This window comes from Schistocerca piceifrons, chromosome 3 (assembly GCF_021461385.2).
Source record: "Schistocerca piceifrons isolate TAMUIC-IGC-003096 chromosome 3, iqSchPice1.1, whole genome shotgun sequence".
Lineage (NCBI taxonomy): Eukaryota > Metazoa > Arthropoda > Insecta > Orthoptera > Acrididae > Schistocerca > Schistocerca piceifrons.
In genome coordinates, this window is record NC_060140.1 from 878959353 (window position 1) to 878985107 (window position 25755).

The 25755-nt window shown below is 40.1% G+C and overlaps 1 protein-coding gene across 2 annotated transcripts in view; it reads right to left on the reverse strand.

Annotated features, from left to right (window-relative positions):
• The window catches only part of LOC124789640 (WD repeat-containing protein 19), a 316330-nt gene extending 293722 nt beyond the window's left edge, over positions 1-22608 (reverse strand). The window contains exon 1 of one of the 2 annotated variants that reach the window (XM_047257070.1): positions 22467-22566. In XM_047257070.1, the coding sequence (XP_047113026.1) occupies positions 22467-22502 (36 nt within the window). In that variant the 5' untranslated portion in view covers positions 22503-22566. Of the gene's footprint in view, positions 1-22395 lie in introns of both variants that reach the window. The other variant, XM_047257071.1, reaches the window with a different exon arrangement.
• Between the last annotated feature and the right edge of the window lie 3147 nt (positions 22609-25755).

The following is a 25755-nucleotide window of genomic DNA, read 5'->3' on the forward strand; positions in this document are numbered from 1 at the left end:
GGGGGGTTTAAGGAGGAGGCTGGGACGGGGAGGGGGAGGGACAGTATGGTGGGGTTGGCGAACAGTGAAGTGCTGAAGTTTAGACGGAGGGCAGGAGAGAAGGTGTGGGGGAGGGGGAGGGGGGGGGGGGGGGGTAAGTAGCGGAAAGGAGAGAAATAAAAAGAAATTAAAAGAATGGGTGTGGCGGTGAAATGATGACTGTGTAGTGCTGGAATGGGAGCAGGGAGGGAGCTGGGTGGGTGAGGATAGCAATTAACGAAGGTTGAGGTCAGGAGGATTACGGGAACGTAGGATGAATTGCAGGGAAAGTTCCCACCAGCACAGTTCAGAAAAGCTGGTGGTGGTGGGAAGGATCCATTGGCACAGACAGTGAAGCAGTCATTGAGATGAAGGATATCATGTTTGGCAGGATGTTCAGCAACAGGGTGGTCCACTTGTTTTTTGTTCACAGTCTGTCGGTGGCCACTCATGTGGACATACAGCTTGTTGGTTGTCGTGCCTGCATAGAATGAACCACAGTGGTTGCAGCTTAGTTTGTAAATCACATGACTGGTTTCACATGTAGCCCTGCCTTTGATGGGATAGGTGATGTTAGTGACCAGACTGGAGTAGGTGATAATAGGAAGATGTATGGGACAGGTCTTGTATCTAGGTCTATTACAGGGGTATGAGTCATAAGGTAAGGGATTGGGACCAGGGGTTGTGTAAGGATGGACGAGTATATTGTGTAGGTTCAGTGCATGACAGAATACCACTGTAGGAGGGGTGGGAAGGATAGTGGGCAGGACATTTCTCATTTCAGGGCACAACAAGAGGTAATCGAAGCCCTGGTAGAGAATGTAATTCAGTTGCTCCAGTCCTGGATAGTACTGAGTTACGAGGGGAATGCTCGTCTGTGGCTGGACTGTGGGATTTTGGGAGGTGGTCAGAGACTGGAAAGATAAGGCACAGGAGATCTGTTTTTGTACAAGGTTGGGAGGATAATTATGTCAGTGAAGGCTTCAGTGAGACCCTCAGTAAATTCTGAGAGGGGCTGCTCGTCACTGAAGATGCGACGACCGCGGGTGGCTAGGGAGTATGGAAGGGACTTCTTGGTATGGAATGGGTGGCAGCTGTCGAAGTGGAGGTATTGCTGGTGGTTAGTAGGTTCGATATGGATGGAGGTACTGATGTAGCCATTTCTGAGGTGGAGGTCAACATCTAGGAAGGTGGCTTGTTGGGTTGATTAGGACCAGGTGAAGCAAATGTGGGAGAAGTTGTTGATGTTCTGGAGGAATGTGAATAGGGTGTCCTCACCTTCAATCCAGATAGCAAAGATGTCACCAGTGAATCTGAAACAGGTGAGGAGTTTAGGATTCTGGGTTTTTGGGAAGGATTCCTCTAGATGGCCCATCATTACACCGCCACACCAGTCTTTTAATTTCTCTCCTTTCCGCTACTTTCCCTCCCCCCCCCCCCCCCCCCCTCCCCCACCCTCTCTCCTGCCCTCCGTCTAAACTGCAGCACTTCACTGAATGCCACCCCCACCATACTATCCCTCCCCCTCACTGCCCCAGCCTCCTACTTACCCCCACCCAATTACCATTCCCATCACGCACTAGTGTTGCTGCTCGCAGTGTGATTTCAATTGTCAGACTGCAGATGAGTGTGCAAGTTGCGTTTGCATGAGTGTGTGTGTGTGTGTGTGTGTGTGTGTGTGTGTGTGTGTGTGTGTGTGTGTGTGTGTGTGTGTGTGTGTGTTGCTGACAAAGGCCTTAATGGCCGAAAGCTTTAATTGTGTGAATCTTTTTGTTGTGCCTATCGCGGCTCAGCATCTCCCTTATATGATGATTAGCAACATTCCTTCTCTAATATTGTTAAGTTTAGAGGGAATATCTTCCACACAATGACACATAAAAAATGAGTTTCATACAGAAGTTGAAATGTGATTAACAATCTTGAAAACTGTACAATCAACATTTGTAATAATTTGAAATTTTTTAAAACACTCCAGCACCACTAATTAATTTTGAAAAATAAGAACATTTGTTATAACATAAATTAACAAAGGTTTCATACCATATCCATACATATGTAATAAAGCTAGTTTATGAAATACCATCTGTGGAAAGTAAGCCATACGCAATGTGCTGTCATAGTATTTTCAACATGTTGTTGTTGTTGTGGTCTTCAGTCCTGAGACTCGTTTGATGCAGCTCTCCATGCTACTCTATCCTGTGCAAGCTGCTTCATCTCCCAGTACCTACTGCAACCTACATCCTTCTGAATCTGCTTAGTGTATTCATCTCTTGGTCTCCCTCTACGATTTTTACCCTCCACGCTGTCCTCCAATACTAAATTAGTGATCCCTTGATGCCTCAGAACATGTCCTACCAATCGATCCCTTCTTCTGATCAAGTTGTGCCACAAACGTCTCTTCTCCCCAATCCTATTCAATACTTCCTCATTAGTTATGCGATCTACCCATCTAATCTTCAGCATTCTTCTGTAGCACCACATTTCGAAAGCTTCTATTCTCTTCTTGTCCAAACTATTTATCGTCCATGTTTCACTTCCATACACTCCATACAAATACTTTCAGAAATGACTTCCTGACACTTAAATCTATACTCGATGTTAACAAATTTCTCTTCTTCAGAAACACTTTCCTTGCTATTGCCAGTCTACATTTTATATCCTCTCTACTTCGACCATCATCAGTTATTTTGCTCCCCAAATAGCAGAACTCCTTTACTACTTTAAATGTCTCATTTCCTAATCTAATTCCCTCAGCATCACCCGACTTTAAATTCGACTACATTCCATTATCCTCGTCTTGCTTTTGTTGATCTTCATCTTATATCCTCCTTTCAAGACGCTATCCATTCCGTTCAACTGCTCTTCCAAGTCCTTTGCTGTCTCTGACAGAATTACAATGTCATCGGCGAACCTCAAAGTTTTTATTTCTTCTCCATGGATTTTAATACCTACTCCGAATTTTTCTTTTGTTTCCTTTACTGCTTGCTCAATATACAGATTGAATAACATCGGGGAGAGGCTACAACCCTGTCTTACTCCCTTCCCAACAACTGCTTCCCTTTCATGTCCCTCAACTCTTATAACTGCCATCTGGTTTCTGTACAAATTGTAAATAGCCTTTCGCTCCCTGTATTTTACCCCTGCCACCTTCAGAATTTCAAAGACAGTACTCCAGTCAACATTGTCAAAATCTTTCTCTAAGTCTACAAATGCTAGAAACGTAGGTTTGCCTTTCCTTAATCTTTCTTCTAAGATAAGTCTTAAGATAAGTATTGCCTCACGTGTTCCAGTATTTCTACAGAATCCAAACTGATTTTCCCCGAGGTCAGCTTCTACAACTTTTTCCATTCGTCTGTAAAGAATTCGCGTTAGTATTTTGCAGCTGTGACTTATTAAACTGAAAGTTTGGTAATTTTCACATCTGTCAACACCTGCTTTCTTTGGGGTAGTTCCAATGGAATGCTGTCTACTCTGGGGGCCTTATTTCGACTCAGGACTTTCAGTGCTCTGTCAAACTCTTCACACAGTATCGTATCTCCCATTTCATCTTCATCTACATCCTCTTCCATTTCCATAATATTGTCCTCAAGTACATCGCCCTTGTATAGACCCTCTATATTCTCCTTCCACCTTTCTGCTTTCCCTTCTTTGCTTAGAACTGGGTTTCCATCTGAGCTCTTGATGTTCATACAAGTGGTTCTCTTATCTCCAAAGGTCTCTCTAATTTTCCTGTAGGCAGTATCTATCTTACCCCTAGTGAGATAAGCCTCTACATCCTTACATTTGTCCTCTAGCCATCCCTGCTTAGCCATTTTGCACTTCCTGTCGATCTCATTTTGAGACGTTTGTATTCCTTTTTGCCTGCTTCATTTACTGCATTTTTATATTTTCTCCTTTCATCAATTAAATTCAATATTTCTTCTGTTACCCAAGGATTTCTACTAGCCCTCGTCTTTTTACCTACTCGATCCTCTGCTGCCTTCACTACTTCATCCCTCAAAACTATCCATTCTTCTTCTACTGTATTTCTTTCCCCCATTCCTGTCAATTGTTCCCTTATGCTCTCCCTGAAACTCTGTACAACCTCTGGTTCTTTCAGTTTATCCAGGTCCCATCTCCTTAAGTTCCCACCTTTTTGCAGTTTCTTCAGTTTTAATCTACAGGTGATAACCAATAGATTATGGTCAGAGTCCACATCTGCCCCTGGAAATGTCTTACAATTTAAAACCTGGTTCCTAAATCTCTGTCTTACCATTATATAATCTATCTGATACCTTTTAGTATCTCCAGGATTCTTCCATGTATACAACCTTCTTTCAGGATTCTTAAACCAAGTGTTAGCTATGATTAAGTTATGCTCTGTGCAAAATTCTACCAGACGGCTTCCTCTTTCATTTCTCTCCCCCAATCCATATTCACCAACTACATTTCCTTCTCTCCCTTTTCCTACTCTCGAATTCCAGTCACCCATGACTATTAAATTTTCATCTCCCTTCACTATCTGAATAATTTCTTTTATCTCATCATGCATTTCTTCAATTTCTTCGTCATCTGCAGAGTTAGTTGGCACATAAACTTGTACTACTGTAGTAGGTGTGGGCTTCGTATCTATCTTGGCCACAATAATGCGTTCACTACGCTGTTTTGTAGTAGCTTGCCCGCATTCCTATTTTCCTATTCATTATTAAACCTACTTCTGCATTACCCCTCTTTGATTTTGTGTTTATAACCCTGTAGTCACCTGACCAGAAGTCTTGTTCCTCCTGCCACCGAACTTCACTAATTCCCACTATATCTAACTTTAACCTATCCATTTCCCTTTTTACATTTTCTAACCTACCTGCCCGATTAAGTGATCTGACATTCCACGCTCCAATCCGTAGAACGCCAGTTTTCTTTCTCCTGATAACGACATCCTCTTGAGTAGTCCCCGCCCGGAGATCCGAACGGGGGACTATTTTACCTCCGGAATATTTTACTCAAGAGGACGCCATCATCATTTAATCATACAGTAAAGCTGCATGCCCTCGGGAAAAATTACGGCCGTAGTTTCCCCTTGCTTTCAGCCGTTCGCAGTACCAGCACAGCAAGGCCGTTTTGGTTATTGTTACAAGGCCAGATCAGTCAATCATCCAGACTGTTTCCCTTGCAACTACTGAAAAGGCTGCTGCCCCTCTTCAGGAACCACATGTTTGTCTGGCCTCTCAACAGATACCCCTCCATTGTGGTTGCACCTACAGTACGGCTATCTGTATCGCTGAGGCACGCAAGCCTCCCCACCAACGGCAAGGTCCATGGTTTATGGGGGGCTTCGTCTTCGTATCTATCTTGGCCACAATAATGCGTTCACTATGCTGTTTGTAGTAGCTTGCCCGCATTCCTATTTTCCTATTCATTATTAAACCTACTCCTGCATTACCTAATTAAAGTATCTAGAAGTTCATTATTATTCTAATTATGTGTGTTACTTACTTTGGTGTTAAGTTTTAAACTGTTTTTATGTTCTACTACTTTTACCATTTAACATATGTGAATTTTGTTAGTTGAAACTAAAAAGTAACTCATTATTACGTTATAAAATCATTACAATAATGATAATCTGTAAAGAAATGCTTAAAACATAACTTTTATACACCATGCACATTAAATGAAGAAATTTCTTTGTATAATATACATGACAGACAACACAATATAAAACAAAATTCAACAAGATGCACAAGATATGGCGAAAAAACATGTATTTTATTATTTTGATCCCTTTACATATCTGCCAAGTTTCATCAATATCTTTTATTTACACCTGGGAATGTTTCTTTCTTAGTTTAACAAAAATAGCTTTTTGTCATGATATCTTCGTCAGTTGTGCCTAACTCTCAGCAACTCACTCACAGGCTAACCTCAAGCTATTCAACAATTCAGTCTGTCCCTATAAACTCATTAATAAAAAGAAGTATATAGCCGTAGTATACAATGTAATATAATGCATAGTTATCCCTCAAATTGATCACCAGCTCTAACAGTCCTGCATCTTTTTTCTTGTAACAGAACAATACTAACTTGCAACTCAGTGCTATTACACTAGTAGTAAGATTGTTATTGTAGTTTGAATGTCATTATTACGCCAATTTTATTTTTATGTTATTATTGTTGCATTGGTAATCACTCGCTAAACATGATGTTTACACTTGTATACTAATATTAGACATAGTGTTTTTACTATTGATTTACGTTATGAGACAAATAAACCACAATTCACAATACACATAACTGTCTATGCTCTGTTTTGGCAAATAAAGTTATACATGCTGCAACTCCAAAATATCTGATCAAAACACACAGTTAGTCACATTATGTAACTTAGCTCTAAGTACAACTCAGAAGCACTCTGAGAAAACAGTGAGGCTGATTAAAGACGAAGATACTGAAGATTTTAAGGAAAGTTTAGATGATGTTGATTGTGGTGGAGTTTACAATGAGCCTAATGCTAGCTCGAAATTGAACACACTTCTTAATGACTTTGTAACCATTTTTGAAAGAAGTTCTCCCTTAGGCAGCCTGATCATGGGAAGTCATTAAAGAAACCTCAGATCACTACATGTGTCAGAGTTTCTCCACAGCAAAAAAGGCCTGTACAAAATAGCCACAACAAGTAATCATCCAGAAATACTTTCATATCATGAACAGTACTTTAGCTAACATGTTAAGAAAAGTTGTAAAAAGATTCAAGAGTAAGCACATTTTGTCTGAAATTGACAGGTCATACAATAAAATAAAATCAAAGTGGAATATTGTTAAAAAGCAAGAAAGAATGAAGCCATAAGAGAGTACATTATTTCTTGTAAAGAGAACAGGAGCATTGTAAAAGACAGTTCACATATAACAGATAATTTCAATAATTATTATTTTTTAATATGTTATAAAATTGGTACAAATAGTTCAGGGCTGAAAACAAAACAGTACATGAGAAATAGTACAGATGACATTAGTGACTGAGTTAGTTGCATGTTCCATTGATCATTAATTTGTAAATATGTCTAAATGCTGAACATTAAGGAGAAAACAATATGCAGATGTGAGTTAGTAATTCCTTTCCACTGCCTTTTACACATTCCAGTAACTGAAATTCTTACATAAAATAGGAGGAGTTGTAAAGAAGACACATTTTCAGTTTGTTTTCAAAGTTTACTTTTGCTGTCTGAAAGGCATTTTATTTCACTGGAATTTTAGTTGCAGCATTGCGCACTCCTTTCCGTGCTAAATGTAACCTTAATGTGGAGCAAAAGGTCTCATTATTCCTTGTGGTATTGTAATTATGTACATCATTGCTCCTTTCAAAATGCAGTGGATTATTTACAAATGACTTCATGAGGAAATAAATACAATGTCGAGTAACAGAATGCCCCACTTCTTAAACAAATATCTACAAGATGACTGTGGGCGAGCACCACATATTATTCTTACAGCAGTTTCTCAGCAATGAAGACTTTCTTTCTTAAAGATGAGTTTCCCCAAAACATTATTCCATATTCATCTCTCCCCAAGATTTGCATGATTCTAAAAGAAATCTTACTGAAATAAGTTGTTTTAGGAGTTCCATAATAATGCTTTTCCCATTTTAAATTCTCATCAATATGGACATCTAAGAATTTTTAAGTTTCAGCCGTATTTATTATTTCCTCAGCATGTGTTACACTTATCAGTGGTGCAGAACCCATAGATGTGCAGAAATGAATATGGTATGTTGCGCCTTTTTAAAGTTGAGGGTGGGGCTATTTGCAGAAAAGCAGTCAATGATACTGTCACACATTGCTTCAATTATGGTTGTCTGATCTTTGTCATAATATACTACCAAGTTGAGCGGTAGAGCCCGAATTAGCACTCTCGGGAATCAAGAACATTAGAGCTATATTTTCTTGGATAGTGCACTCAATCAATAGGCATGGTAAATGTTATACATGAATGCAGGACAATCCTTCCAATATCAGCATAACTGAGACAGGAAAAACTGCGCAAGTATGTACAAAATCATAAACAAGAGTAAGTTGTACAGAAGTCAAAGAATAAACGCTGTTACTACTGCTGCTGTATACAGCATTGCTGGTCAGAATGTAATTACAAATTTGACAGCCACACCAACTACATCTCCCACACACAACAGATGACAGTGGTCTGATGCTACAGGAGCCCCCCATGGCGGAAGCAGAATGTCATCGAGAAAACTTGCAGGAAAATGCACATGACATCCAGAACAAGTCACGCACACAAGCTGTTGTTGTGTGTCAGGCAGTTGTTGCCTCTGTGTTTGTGATTATGGTGGTGGTAGCAGGAGATGAACTTGTCTTTGTGGTGCTTCAACTGGAAACGCCTGGTGGAAGATGTAGGTGGGCTCAACACAATCAAGAGAGATGGTTGTGCTTTTGCCATTCACCGCAATGTCTAGTGTCCACATACCTCTTCTTAAAACAAGGTGGGGGCAAATATAAGAAGGCTGTGATATGCCAGCAATCGTCCAAGTCATGGTGCACATAACTAGATGGTGTGCCATGTCTGGAGGCTTTGAGAGGACAGATGTGAGCTATGTGGTGTCACAATCACAAAGTCTGGATGATCATGAGATGATAATTCCAGAAAACTGGCATCAATAAATTCTTCTGGGACACACAATGTTTCACCATAAACCAGTTCTGTTGCAAAGTAATCCATGTCTAGGTTGTTAAGTGTTCCATAGACCAAGGAGATCTACTGGTGGAGTGGTTGCCCAGAAGGTGGTGTGACATGTAAGTGCAGCTTTGAGGAAACGGTACCATGGTTTGTTCATGCCACTGCTCACTGGATGATAGCAGTGGCCTTATGGTACACATATCCATGGAACTTTGCAAACTGAGTGAACAAGTATGACTCAAATTGTCGTCCACATTCACTTGTAGTGGGCAGAGGACAACCAACCAAATCTAGCGAACCTTGATAACACAAAAGTGGGAGCTAATGTCTCTGTGCAAATACTGTACACTGGCACTGCTTCCTGCCAACAAGTAAAATGATCCACCATAATAAGTACCGTTGGTTGTTCAGTGGAGGCAATGGTCCTACTGTGTCAATGTGCACATGCACGAAATGTAAGGTGTATCTGGGAAATCACTGACAGGTGCATGTACATAGTAACACATGTTGTTACTTTGGCATTGTAGACAAATACAAGTCCAGTCATGGCAGGGTTTTTCAATTCCGGGTCTTCAACACTAGGTGAAAAGTTGTCCGGACACCAGGTTGCACAAGTTGTATAGCTGTCGAGAGCTTGCCTACGAAATGTGGCTGATAAAAAGGGGGGAGATCATCCATGAGAGACATCACAATACAGTTTCACTTACCAGGCAAGCTAACAAGCTGAAACTGTAACACAGATGTGTGATAAAGTAAAAAGCTCGGGAACTCTTGATAATCTAGCTGGGCCCACGAAATCTATATGCTGTGCAAGAGGCAATCAGCAACTACACTGTCAATACCCAAAATATGCTTGATCTCTGTGCTGAATTGGGCTATGAATTCCATGTGGTTTATTGATGAAGTGAGCTGTTGTTGCTGTTCTGCTTGAAGGCCTATGTCAATGGTTTATGATTGTTGCTTCTGTGGTCAAAAGAACTTAACTACTTCAGACACGGCAAGAAGTTCATGATCGTAGACACTCCACTTCTGCTGTGACAGTGACAGCTTGTGTGAATAGTATGCAAGTGGTTGCCAAGAGTCATCTGTGCTTTTGCACTAATAGCTGTCTGCCTTGCAACCATTACCAACATTAAGGATGCAACCAGCGTGGGATGCGCAAGAAGTGCAGCATTTGCCATACTTTGTTTTGCGGCTCCAAACACAGAACTCATCGCATCGGTAAACTGAACTGGGGTATTGTTTCTAACATTCGGGCCAAACAGCATTGCAGTTAATGGTTGTTGCAGTTCAACTGATAAAAATTCAACATCCCCAAAAACCATTGTAACTCTTTAACAATGTTCAGTTTTGGCATCAGCAGGACGGCTTTGACCCTTTTTGATAATGGTAGGGAGCCTTCAGAAGAGATTCAGTGACCCAGGAAACTGTGGTAGGGAAGGCAAATGGTCAACTTTGGTTTATTGGGAGAATTTTAGAAAAGAGCAGTTCACTTGTGAAGGTTATAGCATGTAGGACATTGTGCGACCTATTCTTGAGTACTGCTTGAGTGTTTGGGATCCATAGCAGGTCAGATTGAAGGAAGACACTGAAGCAATTCAGAGATGGGCAGCTAGATTTTCTACCAGTGGGTCCAAACAACACATAATTGTTACGGAGATGCTTTGGGAACTCAAATAGGAGTCCCTGGAGGGAAGGCAACGTTATTTTCGAGAAACACTATTGAGAAAATTTAGAGAACCAGCATCTGAAACTGACTGCTGAACAATTCTACTGCTGCCCACACACATCGTGCGTAAGGACCAGAAAGATAAGATATGAAAAATTAGGATTCATATGGAGGCGTGCAGACAGTCGTTTTTCCCTCCCTCCTATTTGTGAGTGGAACAGGAGGGGAAATGACAAGTAGTGGTACAGGGTACCCTCCAAAACGCACCTTACGGTGGCTTGCGGAGTATCTGTGTAGTCGTAGGTCTCAGATTGCCCAAACATGTTTAACCATACAGTACTGCTCTATACGCTTGCACACTTTGATTAGGTTTTGTCAATAATGCTCTTCAGTGGCAGAAATGATGAGAATATCATCCAGGTATGCAGAACAAAATGGTAGGCTTTGTAAAACCAAAGCAATAAACCAATGCCAGCATTTCATACGCCAAAAGGTCATATGCATGCTTTTAAACAACCCAAATGCAGAGATGTTAGTCATTTTGGACATGTCATCCTCTGTAACAGGAATTTGAGTGTAAGCTCTGGCACATTCCAGGACTTTAAATATAGTGGTTCCATGTAAGGTGTAATTATATTCCCACAACAATGGTACTGGGTAGTGGTCTGCTTCATTTCTGGTGTTAAGTGCACGATAATCCCACAAGGGCACCACACTCCACACTTCTTAGGTACTCAAGTTCAATCCACAAATTATGGCAGTTTGCAACAATGCAATTCCTGTCTGTGCCTTGACATGTGCAGATTCAAAGCAACAGCTGCAGTACATGCATGCACATGCTTAGCACATGAAGAAAGCATATATCCAGCAAATTATGTCTCTGGCTTCCTTATGCAGAATGTGTCACTTACCACCACCATAAGCGATGACAACAAGCAACAATTGGAATAGAAATACACCAAAAAACTGCTCATTAAGACTACCTTTATTGCTGGCATTAGCTACAGCATTCACAGCAGAATCTCAAAACACTACCGAACGCTCATTGGCTGTTGGAGGATGCATGACACAGGTGTGCCGAACAACCTAAACTCAGCTGCCATCGTCTGTGAATACAGCTACAAGTGTAGAGAGGACAACAATGGGCCAAGTGATAGTCAGATAATGCATTCCTTCAGTATAGTGTCACACTCGATTTTAGCAATAGCCAGGCAACTGGGTGCCTGCATTACACAGGTGGGACATCAGCAGTCTTAATGCTGTTGTTGTTGTGGTCTTCAGTCCTGAGACTGGTTTGATGCAGCTCTCCATCCTACTCTATCCTGTGCAAGTTTCTTCATCTCCCAGTACTTACTGCAACCTACATGCTTCTGAATCTGCTTAGTGTATTCATCTCTTGGTCTCCCTCTACGATTTTTACCCTCCACGCTGCCCTCCAATACTAAATTGGTGATCCCTTGATGCCTCAGAACATGTCCTACCAACCGGTCCCTTCTTCTTGTCAAGTTGTGCCACAAACTCCTCTTCTCCCCAATTCTATTCAATACCTTCTCATTAGTTATGTGATCTACCCATCTAATCTTCAGCATTCTTCTGTACCACCACATTTCAAAAGCATCTATTCTCTTCTTGTCCAAACTGTTTATCATCCATGTTTCACTTCCATACATGGCTACACTCCATACAAATACTTTCAGAAGCGACTTCCTGACACTTAAATCTACACTCAACGTTAACAAATTTCTCTTCTTCAGAAACACTTTCCTTGTCATTGTCAGTCTACATTTTATATCCTCTCTACTTCAACCATCATCAGTTATTTTGCTCCCCAAATAGCAAAACTCCTTTACTACTTTAAGTGTCTCATTTCCTAATCTAATTCCCTCAGCATCACCCGAATTAATTCGACTGCATTCCATTATCCTTCTTTTGCCTTTGTTGATGTTCATCTTATATCCTCCTTTCAAGACACTGTCGATTCCGTTCAACTGCTCTTCCAAGTCCTTTGCTGTCTCTAACAGAATTACAATGTCATCGGCGAATCTCAAAATTTTTATTTCTTCTCCATGGATTTTAATACCTACTCCGAATTTTTCTTTTGTTTCCTTTACTACTTGCTCAATATACAGATTGAATAACATCGGGGAGAGGCTACAACCCTGTCTCACTCCCTTCCCAACCACTGCTTCCCTTTCACACCCCTCAACTCATAACTGCCATCTGGTTTCTGTACAAATTGTAAATAGCCTTTCGATCACTGTAGTTTACCCCTGCCACCTTTAGAATTTGAAAGAGGGTATTCCAGTCAACATTGTCAAAATCTTCCTCTAAGTCTACAAATGCTAGAAACATAGGTTTGCCTTTCCTTAATCTTTCTTCTAAGATAAGTCGTAGAGTCAGTATTGCCTCATGTGTTCCAATATTTCTACGGAATCCAAACTGATCTTCCCCGAGGTCATCTTCTACCAGTTTTCCCATTCGTCTGTAAGGAATTCGCGATAGTATTTTGCAGCTGTGACTTATTAAACTGATAGTTCAGTGATTTTCACAAAATCTGTCAACACCTGCTTTCTTTGGGATTGGAATTATTACATTCTTCTTGAAGTCTGAGGGTATTTTGCCTGACTCATACATCTTGCTCACCAGACGGTAGAGTTTTGTCAGGAATGGCTCTCCCAAGGCCGTCAGTAGTTCTAATGGAATGTTGTCTACTCCCGGGGCCTTGTTACGACTCAGGTCTTTCAGTGCTCTGTCAAACTCTTCTCGCAGTATCATATCTCCCATTTCATCTTCATCTACATTCTCTTCCATTTCCATAATATTGTCCTCCAGAACATCGCTCTTGTTCAGACCCTGTATATACTCCTTCCACCTTTCTACTTTCCGTTCTTTGCTTAGAACTGGGTCTTAATGCTGTGTGCTGTATTATGTAGCACTTGTTTAGGTCTAATCAAAGTTGGAAATTGTTGAAGCAGAGCAGTGTATTTACAGTTACTAATTTCAATCAGCTTGGTGCTGCGAACTGCTGTGCTGCAGCGGAATCCCAAGGTAATCAGGATGGTAATGCTGTCCGCTAGTCAAACGTTCAACACGTCTGGCAGCAGATGATGATAAAGTAAAATGTCAGCTCCTATGATTGCCTCCAAGATGTTGGCAACAGTGAAATCCCAGATTACAGAGCGATGTAGTCCCAGATCTAATCTGTTCGCTGTGTTCTAAAAGCTAATATGAGAGACGCTTCATTGCTGTCAAACAGAATGCCATCTGCAGCGATGCATCAATGTTCACAGCAATATACTTAAATTGGGGTCAGTGTCCACTAAATATTTTTGACCTTACTTTCTGTCACTGATAAACAGGCTCCAAGATGCTGACAGGCACTCGGCTGCACCCTATGATACTGGCAGCCGTTGATATTTGGGAAAGAACACAGCACTGTACACTTCCGAAGCCATTCACCGAACTTGTGGTGGTACCAGCATGTGGATTGGTTTGTACTGGAGGATGCAGCGCTGGACAGCGAATGGCTCCTGGATCTCTTATGGTATCATCCTCTATTGCTGGTGGCACAGTTTTGCGTCAAAAGCTTGATAAGTTGTGTGCAAAGTAAATCCACTTTTGCCGCAAAGAGTTGTACTAGGTGCATGCAACTGCTGTCGCCATCGTACTGCTGCACAGTTCTGTTACTGTGCTAAACTGAACAGAGGTGATGGCTTCCTTATCCAGTCTGCAAGCTGTGTAACGGTGTCTGACAGCATTTCTGTTTTTGATACTATTATCGCTTCAACCTACAGTGGTAAACGACAAATCCAAATGGTGTGTAGTAAATTATCTGCGCAGTACCGGTGTCCACCTTGCTCCTTAGTTGTCAAAGGTACTGCAATGTAGAGGTTACCACATGTCTGACACTGCTTGAATAACGGCAATCCGACGTTTGTCATTTTATACTATCAAGCTGAGCTGCAGAGTCCAAATTAGCACTCTCAGGAACCAAGAATGTAATAACTTTATTTACTTGAATAACATGGTCACTCAAATTTCAGCATAGCTGGGAAGGGAAAAACTGAGTTACTCTGTACAAGATTCACTGACAAGAGTAAGTTGTACAGAAGTCAGCATCACTGGTTGGTGCATAATTGACAGCTGTGACACCACCACCGCCCACAACACAGCAGACGACAGCAGCCTGATGCTACAATACTTCTAAGGACATACTTTACCATTTCTTTCAATGCATTACGTATGGCTGAATTCATTACAGTACTATTATCATCTGCAAAAAAAAGTAATTCAGCTCGTTGTATATTAGACAGAAGATCGTTTACATATATGAGAAACAATGGTGGACCTAAGATTGAGCCTTGGATCCCATGCATTATTCCCCCCCCCCCCCCCCCTCCAATCAGAATAACGTCCCCAGACTACATTGAATTACTAAGTACAACTTGCTGCATTCTTTTGGTTAGATATGACATGATCTACTGATTGGCAATGCCATCCGTCCCATAAAAGTTCTATTTATCGATGAGAATACTGTCATTCACATAGTTAAGTGCCTTAGATAGATCGCAGAAAATACCAACCTGCACTATTTTATTATTTACTGCTTGTACAATTTGGTGAGTGAACATGTAAATGGCATTCCAGGTGAACAACTCTTCTGAAATCCAAACTGTGATTTGCTGAGGTTATTATTGTTGCACAGGTGAGCTATTAATTCTAGAATGCATCACATTCTCCAAAATTTTGGAAAATAGTGTCAGCAGTGAAACTGGTCAGTAGTTATTGACATTTCTTCTACCACATTTTTTAAATAGGGTGTGACAATGGCGCATTTCAGTCTCTTTACAAAAATGCCTTACATAATGCATTACATATTTCACATAACACCAGGCTTATTATATGGGGAGAAATCTTTAGCACTCTTTTGGAAGCACCATCAAAACCAGAAGACCTTTTATTTGTGAGAGAACGTATAATTTCCTTAATTTCATAAGAAGTTGGTGATACATTCATATGATTGAATTTCATGAGAGTTGCTTTTCAACACACTGCTGTGATTTTTCTCTTGAACTGTTTGTTCCAATACTTTCTACTATAGTTTGTCCCTATACTTTTTACTCTATTTATGAAATGATTATTAAATATATTTGCTACCTGTGTCTCATTATTTATAGCCCTTCCATTCAGTTCAATAGTGGTGTTATGCTGTTCTGTGGCTGGTTGTCCAGTGCCTCGTTTCACTAAATTGCGTGAAGCCTTAAGTCTGTTGTTGGAATTACACATTTGTGATGTTACGTGCATGTTCCTTGATTTTTAATAACTTTTATTAGTAATTTTGAGTAGTTTTTGCAGTGTGCAACTACTACAGGGTCTCTACTCGTTCTTACCAATAGATACATTTCCCTTTTCCTTTCACAAGATACTTTAATCCCTCTAGCGATCCATTGTCTTTTTACTTGGCTATTTAATGTCCTTTCTGATTAGCTTATGCAGGAAGCTTTTTTCATATATGAATTTACCATGGAATAGACTAAATTTTATGTCAGCATTTGGTTCATCACAGATTTCTCAAAAACATTTGTCCTGGAGTCATTAATTATTCCAACTGGTTCCCACTGAGGAGTATCTGTGCTGTATAACACTATGTTATTTATCCTAACTGACTGTGCATAATGATCAGAGAGAGCATACATCACTAGGTAAACAGTTATTTTCTTGCTTTGTGCTTCACCAAAGAAAACACTATCACTTAGGGCCCTACTGTCTTAATACAGCCACGTTGGAGAGTTAATAACCGAGATCAAATTGTAGGATAAAAATAAGATTTCCAGATCATTTTTCCTATCAGAATCCTTTAGAAAATCTACATTGAAGTCACCACAGATCATTAACTGTTTGCTACTGTCTGACAGACTGTATAGAAAGGAATGCACATTCCTCATAAACAGTTCAAAATTTTCCAGTGGTGATCAGCATATACTTTCAATAAAAAGTGAACTACTTTCCCGTATTAATTCACAAGCTTCTATGTGCTTATCACTACAAAGACTACTTATCTCAATGTTTGTTAACTTGTGCTCTGTCTTAATATATGTAACGACTCCTCCTTTTCCCATATTAGTTCTGCATGAGTAAGCTGCTAGGTTATAATCTTTTACATGTAACTTATCCAACACTGTGGTTATGTGGTGCTCTGATAGCCACAGGATGTCTGTCTTTTCAGAGCACTCTAAATTTTACAAACAGACAAGAAGCTATTCTACCTTATTACTCAATCCTCTAATATTCTGATGAAATAAGCCAAACTTATTCTTCTGTGGGCTGTGCCTAGTGCACCCTCATTTCGCAACTGTAGCACCATCCACAGTTCTCATATGAGATTTCATTTCTGTCAGCAGCAGCCAGTTCAACTCAAGTGTTCACGTGTCTCCCAGCAATGTTAGCCCTGGGCAGTCATGGCAATATAAGGCCTCAACAAAATTCTCATTTGTGTGTGGTGTTGTTAATCCTATTTTTATCCAAGTTAGCCATAATGGTATAATTCCTGTCCTTAGCCAGGCTGTTTGCTCTCACTACTATAATAACCCAATCCTCCTTGCCAACATCCTTGCACGACCCCCTTGCAACACACCCCTCTCATAGCTACTACCTAGCAGCAACTCCCTTCTCTTCCTAAGCTCTTTTGCTAGGTTTTTTGCTAGAAATCTGCTGCACCCCAATATGATCTACAGTTGGATAAAGCTCTTCCCCTCCTACTTCAAACAACAAGTCACATTTATTTGATACTATAAGCCCAAATGTAGATGAAGAAGCTGATGAGCTGTTCCCCTTTTGCCCACAGGTTACCTTTACGCAGTTCCCACAATTTGTTTCCCCCTTCAACCTATCGAATTCACATTTTGCATGTTCTCATTCAGCCAGAAGGACATAAATCTTTGCCTCCCGTTCACTGATTTCTTGTCTTTCTCGCAGAGCGTACAGTTCCATAGGAGGACCACACTCAGTTCCCCATTACAGTCACCCAAGTGAAATTCCAACCCACATTCTAGACATACCACACTTTACACTAAACGAATTTTTGCTATCTACGGGCTGCAAAAACCAGGCCTACAGGTTAGCGCTTCAGGTGTATGACATAACATAAAAAGTTAATTATTTCCACTTACAACAAGAACTCCACACTCAGTTGACTGCAGTATCTGTTAGTTAACTTAATCACAATATAATGTAACATTTATTGTAACTTTAATGTATGCAAACTATATGTAAACAAATTACTACTGCAAAAGTTTCTAAAACAAACCACTTAAGTTTTACACTAGTTTCCAGAAATATGAACTTAATCATGAATGGACACACACTGCCTAAATTGCTGGATGAGAACAATTAAATGGGATTCTCTTCATTAGTTGCACCAAAATGCACAGAACAAAAATACGCAATAAAACAAAAATTATGCTTGACAATATTATGAAAAGGAAAGTTGCCACTCACCATATAGCAGAGATGCTTAGTCACAGACAGACACAACAAAAAGACTCTAACAACTAAAGCCTTCGACCACTAAGGCCTTTGTCAACAACACACACACACACACACACACACACACACACACACACACACAACTGCAGTCTCAGGCAACTGAAACCACACTGTGCATGATGGGAGTGGCAATTGGGTGGGGGTAAGGAGGAGACTGGTGTGGTGAGGGCAAGGGGTAGTATGGTGGAGGTGGCAGACAGTGAAGTGCTGGAGGTTACACAGAGGGCAGGGGAGAGGTGGGGAGGGGGTGGGGTGAAGTAATGGAAAAGGAGAGAAATAAAAAGACTGGGTGTGATGAAGGAATGATGGCTATGTAGTGCTGGAAGGGAACACGGAAGGAGCTGGATGGGTGAGGGCAGTGACTAATGAAGGTCGAGGCCAGGATTTTACGGGAAAGTAGGATGTATTGCAGGGAAAGTTCCTACCTGCACAATTCAGAAAAGCTGACATGAAGGATATCATGCTTGGCAGCATGTTAAGCAACAGGGTGGTCCACTTGTTTCTTGGCCACAGTTTGTTGGTGACCATTCATATGGACAGACAGCTCGTTGGTTGTCATGCCTACATTGAATGCAGCACTGTGGTTGCAGCTTAGCTTGTAGATCACGACTGGTTTCACAGTTAGCACTGCCTTTGATGGGATAGGTGATGTCAGTAACCAGACTGAGTAGGTGGTGGTGGTGGGAGGATATTTGGGACAAGTCTTGCATCTAGATCTATTACAGTGGTATGAGCCGTGAGGTAAGGGATTGGGAACAGGGGTTGTGTAAGGATGGATGAGTATATAGTGTAGGTTCGGTGGATGGTGGAATACCACTGTGGGAGCAGTAGAAAGGATAGTGGCCAGGACATTTCTCATTTCAGGGCACAATGAGGTAGTGGAAACCCCAGTGGCGAATGTAATTCAGTACCCCAGTCCTGGGTGTTACTGAGTTACAAAGGGAATGCTGCTTTTCCACTACTTCCCCCCCCCCCCCTCCCCACCTCACCCCTGCCTCCATCTAATCTGCAGCACTTCACTGTCCACCATAGTATCCTTCTACCTCCCCACTACGGCCTCCTCCTTACTCCCACTCAGTCACCACTCCCATCAAGTACTGGTGCTGCTTCTCGCAGCTAAGACTGCAGTCACGCGCGCGCGCGCTTGTGTGTGTGTGTGTGTGTGTGTGTGTGTGTGTGTGTGTGTGTCATCTATTATTGGCGAAAACCTTAATGGCTGAAAGCTTTAATTCTGAGAGTCCTTTTGTTGTCCCTATCTGTGAGTAGCAATGTGCTTTTTGTAATATTGTTGCATTCCATCTTAGATTTTCCATTGTTAAAAATTAAGCTTACATTTCTATCTGAAATAAAGAAAATCATCATCATCATCATCATAAAAAGTAAAAGTTCATATGGTGGTGAACATCTCCAACAGGACACTAAAAGGTTGTGTCCCTGTAACACTAAATGTTCATCACTTAAATAGTGCATAATTAATTCAGAGTATTTACCTATACAGCTTTAAAATTTGCTGTTGCTAGGCCGCTCTATGAGTAGGGTGACTACACAGATGTCAGTAACTACCCTCCACTGCCACTCCTTACATTATGTTCTAAAATTTTCGAGTATGCAATGAACTCCAGGGTAGTCAGCTACCAGTGTAGTAGTGGGACACTTAGTACCTCACAATTTGGTTTTTGAAAAGGGCTGTCCTACTGAGTCAGCTATTTGTACATTATCTGAGCACATTATTAAATATTTACATGATAAAATATCACCAGCTAGGATCTTCTGGGATCATTTCGTTAAGTCAGATTTAATATTCTATTTGAGAAATCAAGTTTTTACTGATTACATTCAACACTTGCCAGTTTTTGTTCTTGTTTAAGAAACAGAATGTCCAAAGTTATCTTAGGCTGTTTAAGTAATATAAAGGGACACTCCACACCATCTACATGGGAGGAAATTAGTTTGTGAGGCACACAGGATTCAATCACTGGCCCACTGCTTTTCTTGCTTTATTTGAAATAAGAGGCAGAAGTAGTCCTGTTTGCAGATATGCAAACACTGTTGCAAAATCGAGCAAGGAAGTAGCAACAGAGAAAATAATAAATGATGTTTTTTTTTTTAAGTTCCCAACTGGTTTTACACAACTGGCCAGCTTTAACTTGGAAAACACACAGCTCATCCAGTTTTGTATAGTTAAAAACATCCCGCCTCTTATTAAACTAGTACACCAACAAAATAATTTACAAAGGGTGGAAAATTCTAGCTCTTAGGAGCATATTTTGATGAAAACTTCAAGAGGGGAAAACAATACAATACACCCATTAAAAAGTTCACATTCTAAAAATTTTAGGTTCAGTTATGTACTGCCATCAGAATAACTGCCAACTCTGGGCCCAAAGAAGTCAGTAAGGTACCATATTTTGCTTACTTTCATTCACTGATGTCTTTGGAATAATTTTCTGAGGTAACTCCTCACTTAGGCATAAAAGTGCTCATTGCACAAGAGGAAGTAATTAATATTGTGTGTAGGGTTTCATACATACATCTTGCAGGCATATCTTTAAGCAGCTGGGAATATTATCCACAGGTTCACAGTACATTCGTTCACTATATCTACATTTATACTTTGCAAATCACTGTGAAGTGCATGGTAGAGAGTATACCCTATTACACAAATTATTAGGGCTTTTTCCAGTTCCATTCACATTTTGAGCATTGGCAGAATGATTGCTTAAGATCCTGTGTGAGCATCATAATTAGTCTAATCTTTCCTATGGGAGCAATATGGAGTGGTGTGTAATATAATCCTAAATTCCTCACTTAACACTGAGGGTCAAGAGGAATACTTGTTACGAGTCATCAGTTTGACCAGTATGTAATGCTAATAGCTGTTGTGATGTCACATTTTGGTAAGCATATTCACAGTACTGTTGTTAGTTGGCGAAGCTGACAAACATCAAAGAAAGAAAAAACCTGGCTGAGGTGACAAATTGATCTGTAGCTTAGTCCGAGGTCTAGGGTAGGTTGGAATGTGACAGTCTGGCTGTGAGTTGGCGAAACCAATGAATGGTTTTGGCGGCAGATTGATCTGTAGCTCAACCTGTTTGAAAAAATCACCACTGCTATCATATTATAGCCACCATGTTGTTTACACCATTTGTCGTATGTTTCCTACATCACTGGCTAAAGCTGACCACTCGCACTGAATATTCCTTTTTATTCAAAGCTGGTTCTAGAAACTTTTTAGTAGGCTTCCACAGGATTGATTGCATCTATCTTCAAACACCTGCCTAATTCAGTTCTTTCAGCATCTTCATGACACTCTCCAACAAGTCAAACAAACTAGAACAGAGTATAATAAAATAGACCATTTGTGCTGTGCTTCTTTATATATGCTGAATATCCCATGTTAACTCTATTTGGTACATGTTGCACACACTTGATTAGTACTCTAGGATGGGTTCCAGTGTTTTGTATGCTACCTCCTTTGGAGACTAATTGTATTTCCCTAGTATTCCACCATTGCACTGCAATCTGCCACCTGCTTTACCTATGACTGAGATTATACGACAGTTCCATTCTGTATCCCTACAAATTGGAAATTGGGTAACAACAATCCATCTGAATTCGAAAAAAGTGATCTGCATTATCTTCTAATGAATCTAACTTTTACACGAAAAGGGATGGAATATGCTACTACTATCTACTCATACACACAAAATGTCTGACAGCATATGCAGTTTCAAATGTGGATCGAGGAGGTTTTTCCGTAACAACTTCTATACCTTTCAGGAATTTTTGAATAGAAATAATTAGTGATTTAGACTGTAGGCAAAAAATGACGTATGTATATGGTCAGCCAGTATTCACATAATTATTTTCTTTTTCTTTGTGTGCGGTTTTCTACCAAATTTATTCATTAGACACATTCATCATAACGATTACTGTATGATATATACAACACATTAATAACTAACTAGCTAAAATGATTCCAAACAGGTAGATTAAAGTTGGTGAATGAAAGAGTGTTGGAAAGCACTGTTGAGTATAAGACGAAAACGGTTGCAACTTAACTGTAATTTAACTGCTTTTATAATTTATAAATACGGTAAATATATGGTAAGAAAAGATCTTAATATCATTTGCAATTAAAAAATATTAACGGGCTACATTATACTTGGTAACGGTACTAGACTTGATTCGGGAGGGCCAGGTTTCGCACAGTAGTCATGGCATTAGGCATATTCCGGATGATCAGGTTTCGGCGTGTAATTTAGCTATCGACATGCGATCACTGTATATGGCGCGTAATCGGTAAAAAGGTGTCTGGCGCTTTGTTTCAACCACTCAAATTCATTCAAAAAGTGGTATACATTTGCCATAATTTATTCCAACCTAATTCGCCTTCAGTAAAGTAAATCACACTGGTGGACTATGTAATGTCACAGGGTCATTAAATTGTAAGACTGTGTTCGGCATTAATATCGTAGATGGCATTTGAAAATTTTTTATACCTTCTCTGTCGTCATATCGAGCGCTTAGCGGTTGACAGCTAACCAGGGCCTTGAGCCAACCATTTACCTATCCATGCACAACTAATACGTAAAATATCTGTGTCCATTGTGATTTATTTCAAATTATAGTGACATGTTTTTAAATTGTTGGTCAATTACACCACCATATTGTTTACACCAAAGAATTCCACACGCGACTAATTAACCAGTAAGTTCCACACGAAATTCAAAGATATCATTATCGTGTGCTAGGAAAAATCAATTTTTGACATTCCAAGAGTTAAAAGGAAGGTGAAGATTTATCTGGATCTTGACTGTTGGTTTTGTTACATTTATTTGTCGTTTGATCAAAAATGTTTTTAAATTGTTGTCCAATTGCACCACCATATTGTTTACACCAAAGATTTCCAATCAAGACGGCACTGTTTGGCCAGTAAGTTCCACTTGAATTTCAAAGATATCGTTATAATGTTCTTGGCATGGAGGTAAAGGCTCCTTACCTCCATGGTTCTTGGGAAGCATTGACAGGAAGGTGAAGATTTATTTGGTGCCTAGACTGATGATTTTGTTACATTTGTTTGTCGTTCGATCAATACGCCTAATGGCAGGAGTCACATATAGAGATATATAGTACATAAAAAAAAATAGCCACGATCGCGAATATAATTGTTTATTAATGACCGTTTTCGACAGGTAAGATCTTTTAAAATTGTGGTTGTCTTATCATGTTTCATCGTACATTCATTACTCATGCCATGTTGACATATTTGTGGAGAGTATATTTCACATTCCACACCTTGCTAAAAATAAAAGTACAAACAGGTTTGTGACAAGTAAGAAAATACACAGCTAAAGTGCACCTTGCGGAACTTGCCATTTATACATGTGTAGCTCTCCTCTGATGCTTGTTAGTTGCTGAAATCCTCAATATATTCTAAAATTGCACGTTTATAACAATATTTTCATCTACTTGATGAGTGAAGCACATATTGACACCTAACTCGAATGTAGGTACTAATACCAACAAATTCAGACGTTCTCTTTACTGCCTTTGATACGGAACTGTTCACGTCTGGTAAATGACGCATGGATTCGCGCAAGTACAAACAATACAGCTAATTATATCAAGAAGACAGTTAGCAGGAGTACAAAACGACAGGTAGCAGAGTTGTTTCCTATGTGACGGGAAGCCATTCAATAAACACTGCAACAACTGAGCTTTAAGTTAAGAAGACCATACAACAGTTAAAAAATAAGAAGCAGCAGGCATAGATGAGGATGCTGTCTCCGTTATAGAGGCAAAAGAAAATGAATAAATCACGTCATATTCGCGTTTTATGTAGGTTAATGTGTTTACAAACATAACAGACTTTTCTCCTAATGACGGTCCGACATCTATGACTGTTCCAAATCGACACAAACAAAAAAAGTGCTCGAAAAAGTACTCTTCCTCTTAAATATAACCACTTATGTCATTCCCTTTTCACCTAAAATATAACATTCATACACCAAATAAAAGTAGACATTTCCATGGTTCCAGAAAACTATGACGCCTGATGCTCATCATGCGATGTAACCAGAAAATAAGCTCAGTGTCAAGGATCAATGAAATGAACAACAGGCATCGTCAGCACCTTGTATATATTCATACTATTAGTGCTGTTATTTCAGCTAATATATATATATATATATATATATATATATATATATATATATATATATAGTTGACATGTTCCACATGCACATCGTCAAATACCTATTGTCATGAGTTGGAGAAGGAGGGCCGTTTTTGGATAAACAATGACAAAAAGCTGCCACGCTTAAAATGAGATCAATCAACTTTGAGACTACTTCACTATGTACACAAGAAAAGGATGTCCCACACTGGAGTGCAACCCAGAAGATTGCTTATCTATCAGTTATTCATCAAAATGTACAGTGCATTAAATAAAGTACACCAACTTGAAATAAGAATTACTGTCAGCATGGTAGTATGCATTACAGAGCACTGGTGTAGGTTTCATTAACTGCAGCATACAGTATCGAGTTGCCATCACCCATCGCAAACCATGAGTTTGCTTAAAACACTTGTTCATAGAGCTCATACTGTTTCAGATCTAGATAGCTTACCTCAAGAACTCTCCTATCTAAAGACAGCATTCAGCGAAAATGGGTATTCCATCCGGCAGATTAACAGGACACTAACAGTTAAAAACTAAGAAGCAGGAAGTGAATAAAGAGGAGAACATGCCAGAACAATCTTTAGCTTTTCTTCTTTCCGTTGGCAACACTTCGTTTAAAATAGCAAGAATCCTCCTAAAATTTCAGGTAAAAGTGGTTTTCCGCCCACCATCGAAGATTGCGGACCTTGTGGGATCAGTTAACGACAGTCTGTTACTACGAAAGGCCGGAATTTACAAGATACCGTGCCAATGTGGTATGCCTTACACAGGTCAAACCACACGCACGTTACACCCGCCTTTTGCAGCCAAGCAAGTCCGCTATTGCTGAACATTGTATTTCTACTGGACATTCAATGGAGTATGAGAAAACAATGATTTTGTCCACAGCAACGTCTTTCTGGGACTCCATCATTAAAGAATCCGTAGAAATACGACTGGCGGAAAATCTGTTGAACCGTGACAGCGGCTACCAGCTGGACAGTGCATGGAATCCCATCATCTCCACGATGTGCTCAAATCGAAGACAACAGAGTGCGTCGACGGCCGTGGCAAACAGCAACGCAGAGGGCGACTGAGTTCCGCTATTCCACCAGTGAGGGCGCTGCCGGCGGGCAGTGTGGTTCAACTATCAAGTTTTCGACGAATGCGCAGAATACTTACAGTACGCTATACATTGCGGAACGGAGGACGTTTTCGCCAGTCTGCGACGGCTCACCTTAAAACGACTGGCAGGTGCCCAGTTGAAATATCGTGCGAAGTATTGAACGACGACCAGCTGCAAGCCCGAAATTTGTTTGAACAGTCAATTCGCCAGGAAAATTTTAAAATTCACATCCTGGATTGTGTGTCAGCCCCCTAAACTACCTTAATATTATACAGTGATATGAACATTAACACAGGTTTGGGGGTGAAATTATAAAGAACTTTCTAAATATTTTAAGAACTTTCCATGAGGCTCAAATTGTAAACACTGCTACAAGGGTTCCAAAAAGGTCATCTTTAATTTTAGTCCATTTACTTGTAAAAATTGACAAGGAAAAATGTAAAGAGATTTTAGCATTTTAGATCCTACTGTCAGACAAAACAGGTACAGACACGCTCAGTGAAGCCTACCAAACTGCATGCCTACAAAAATACTTTCTCAGAGCATAAGACACATTCTTTTTCTAGGCGATTG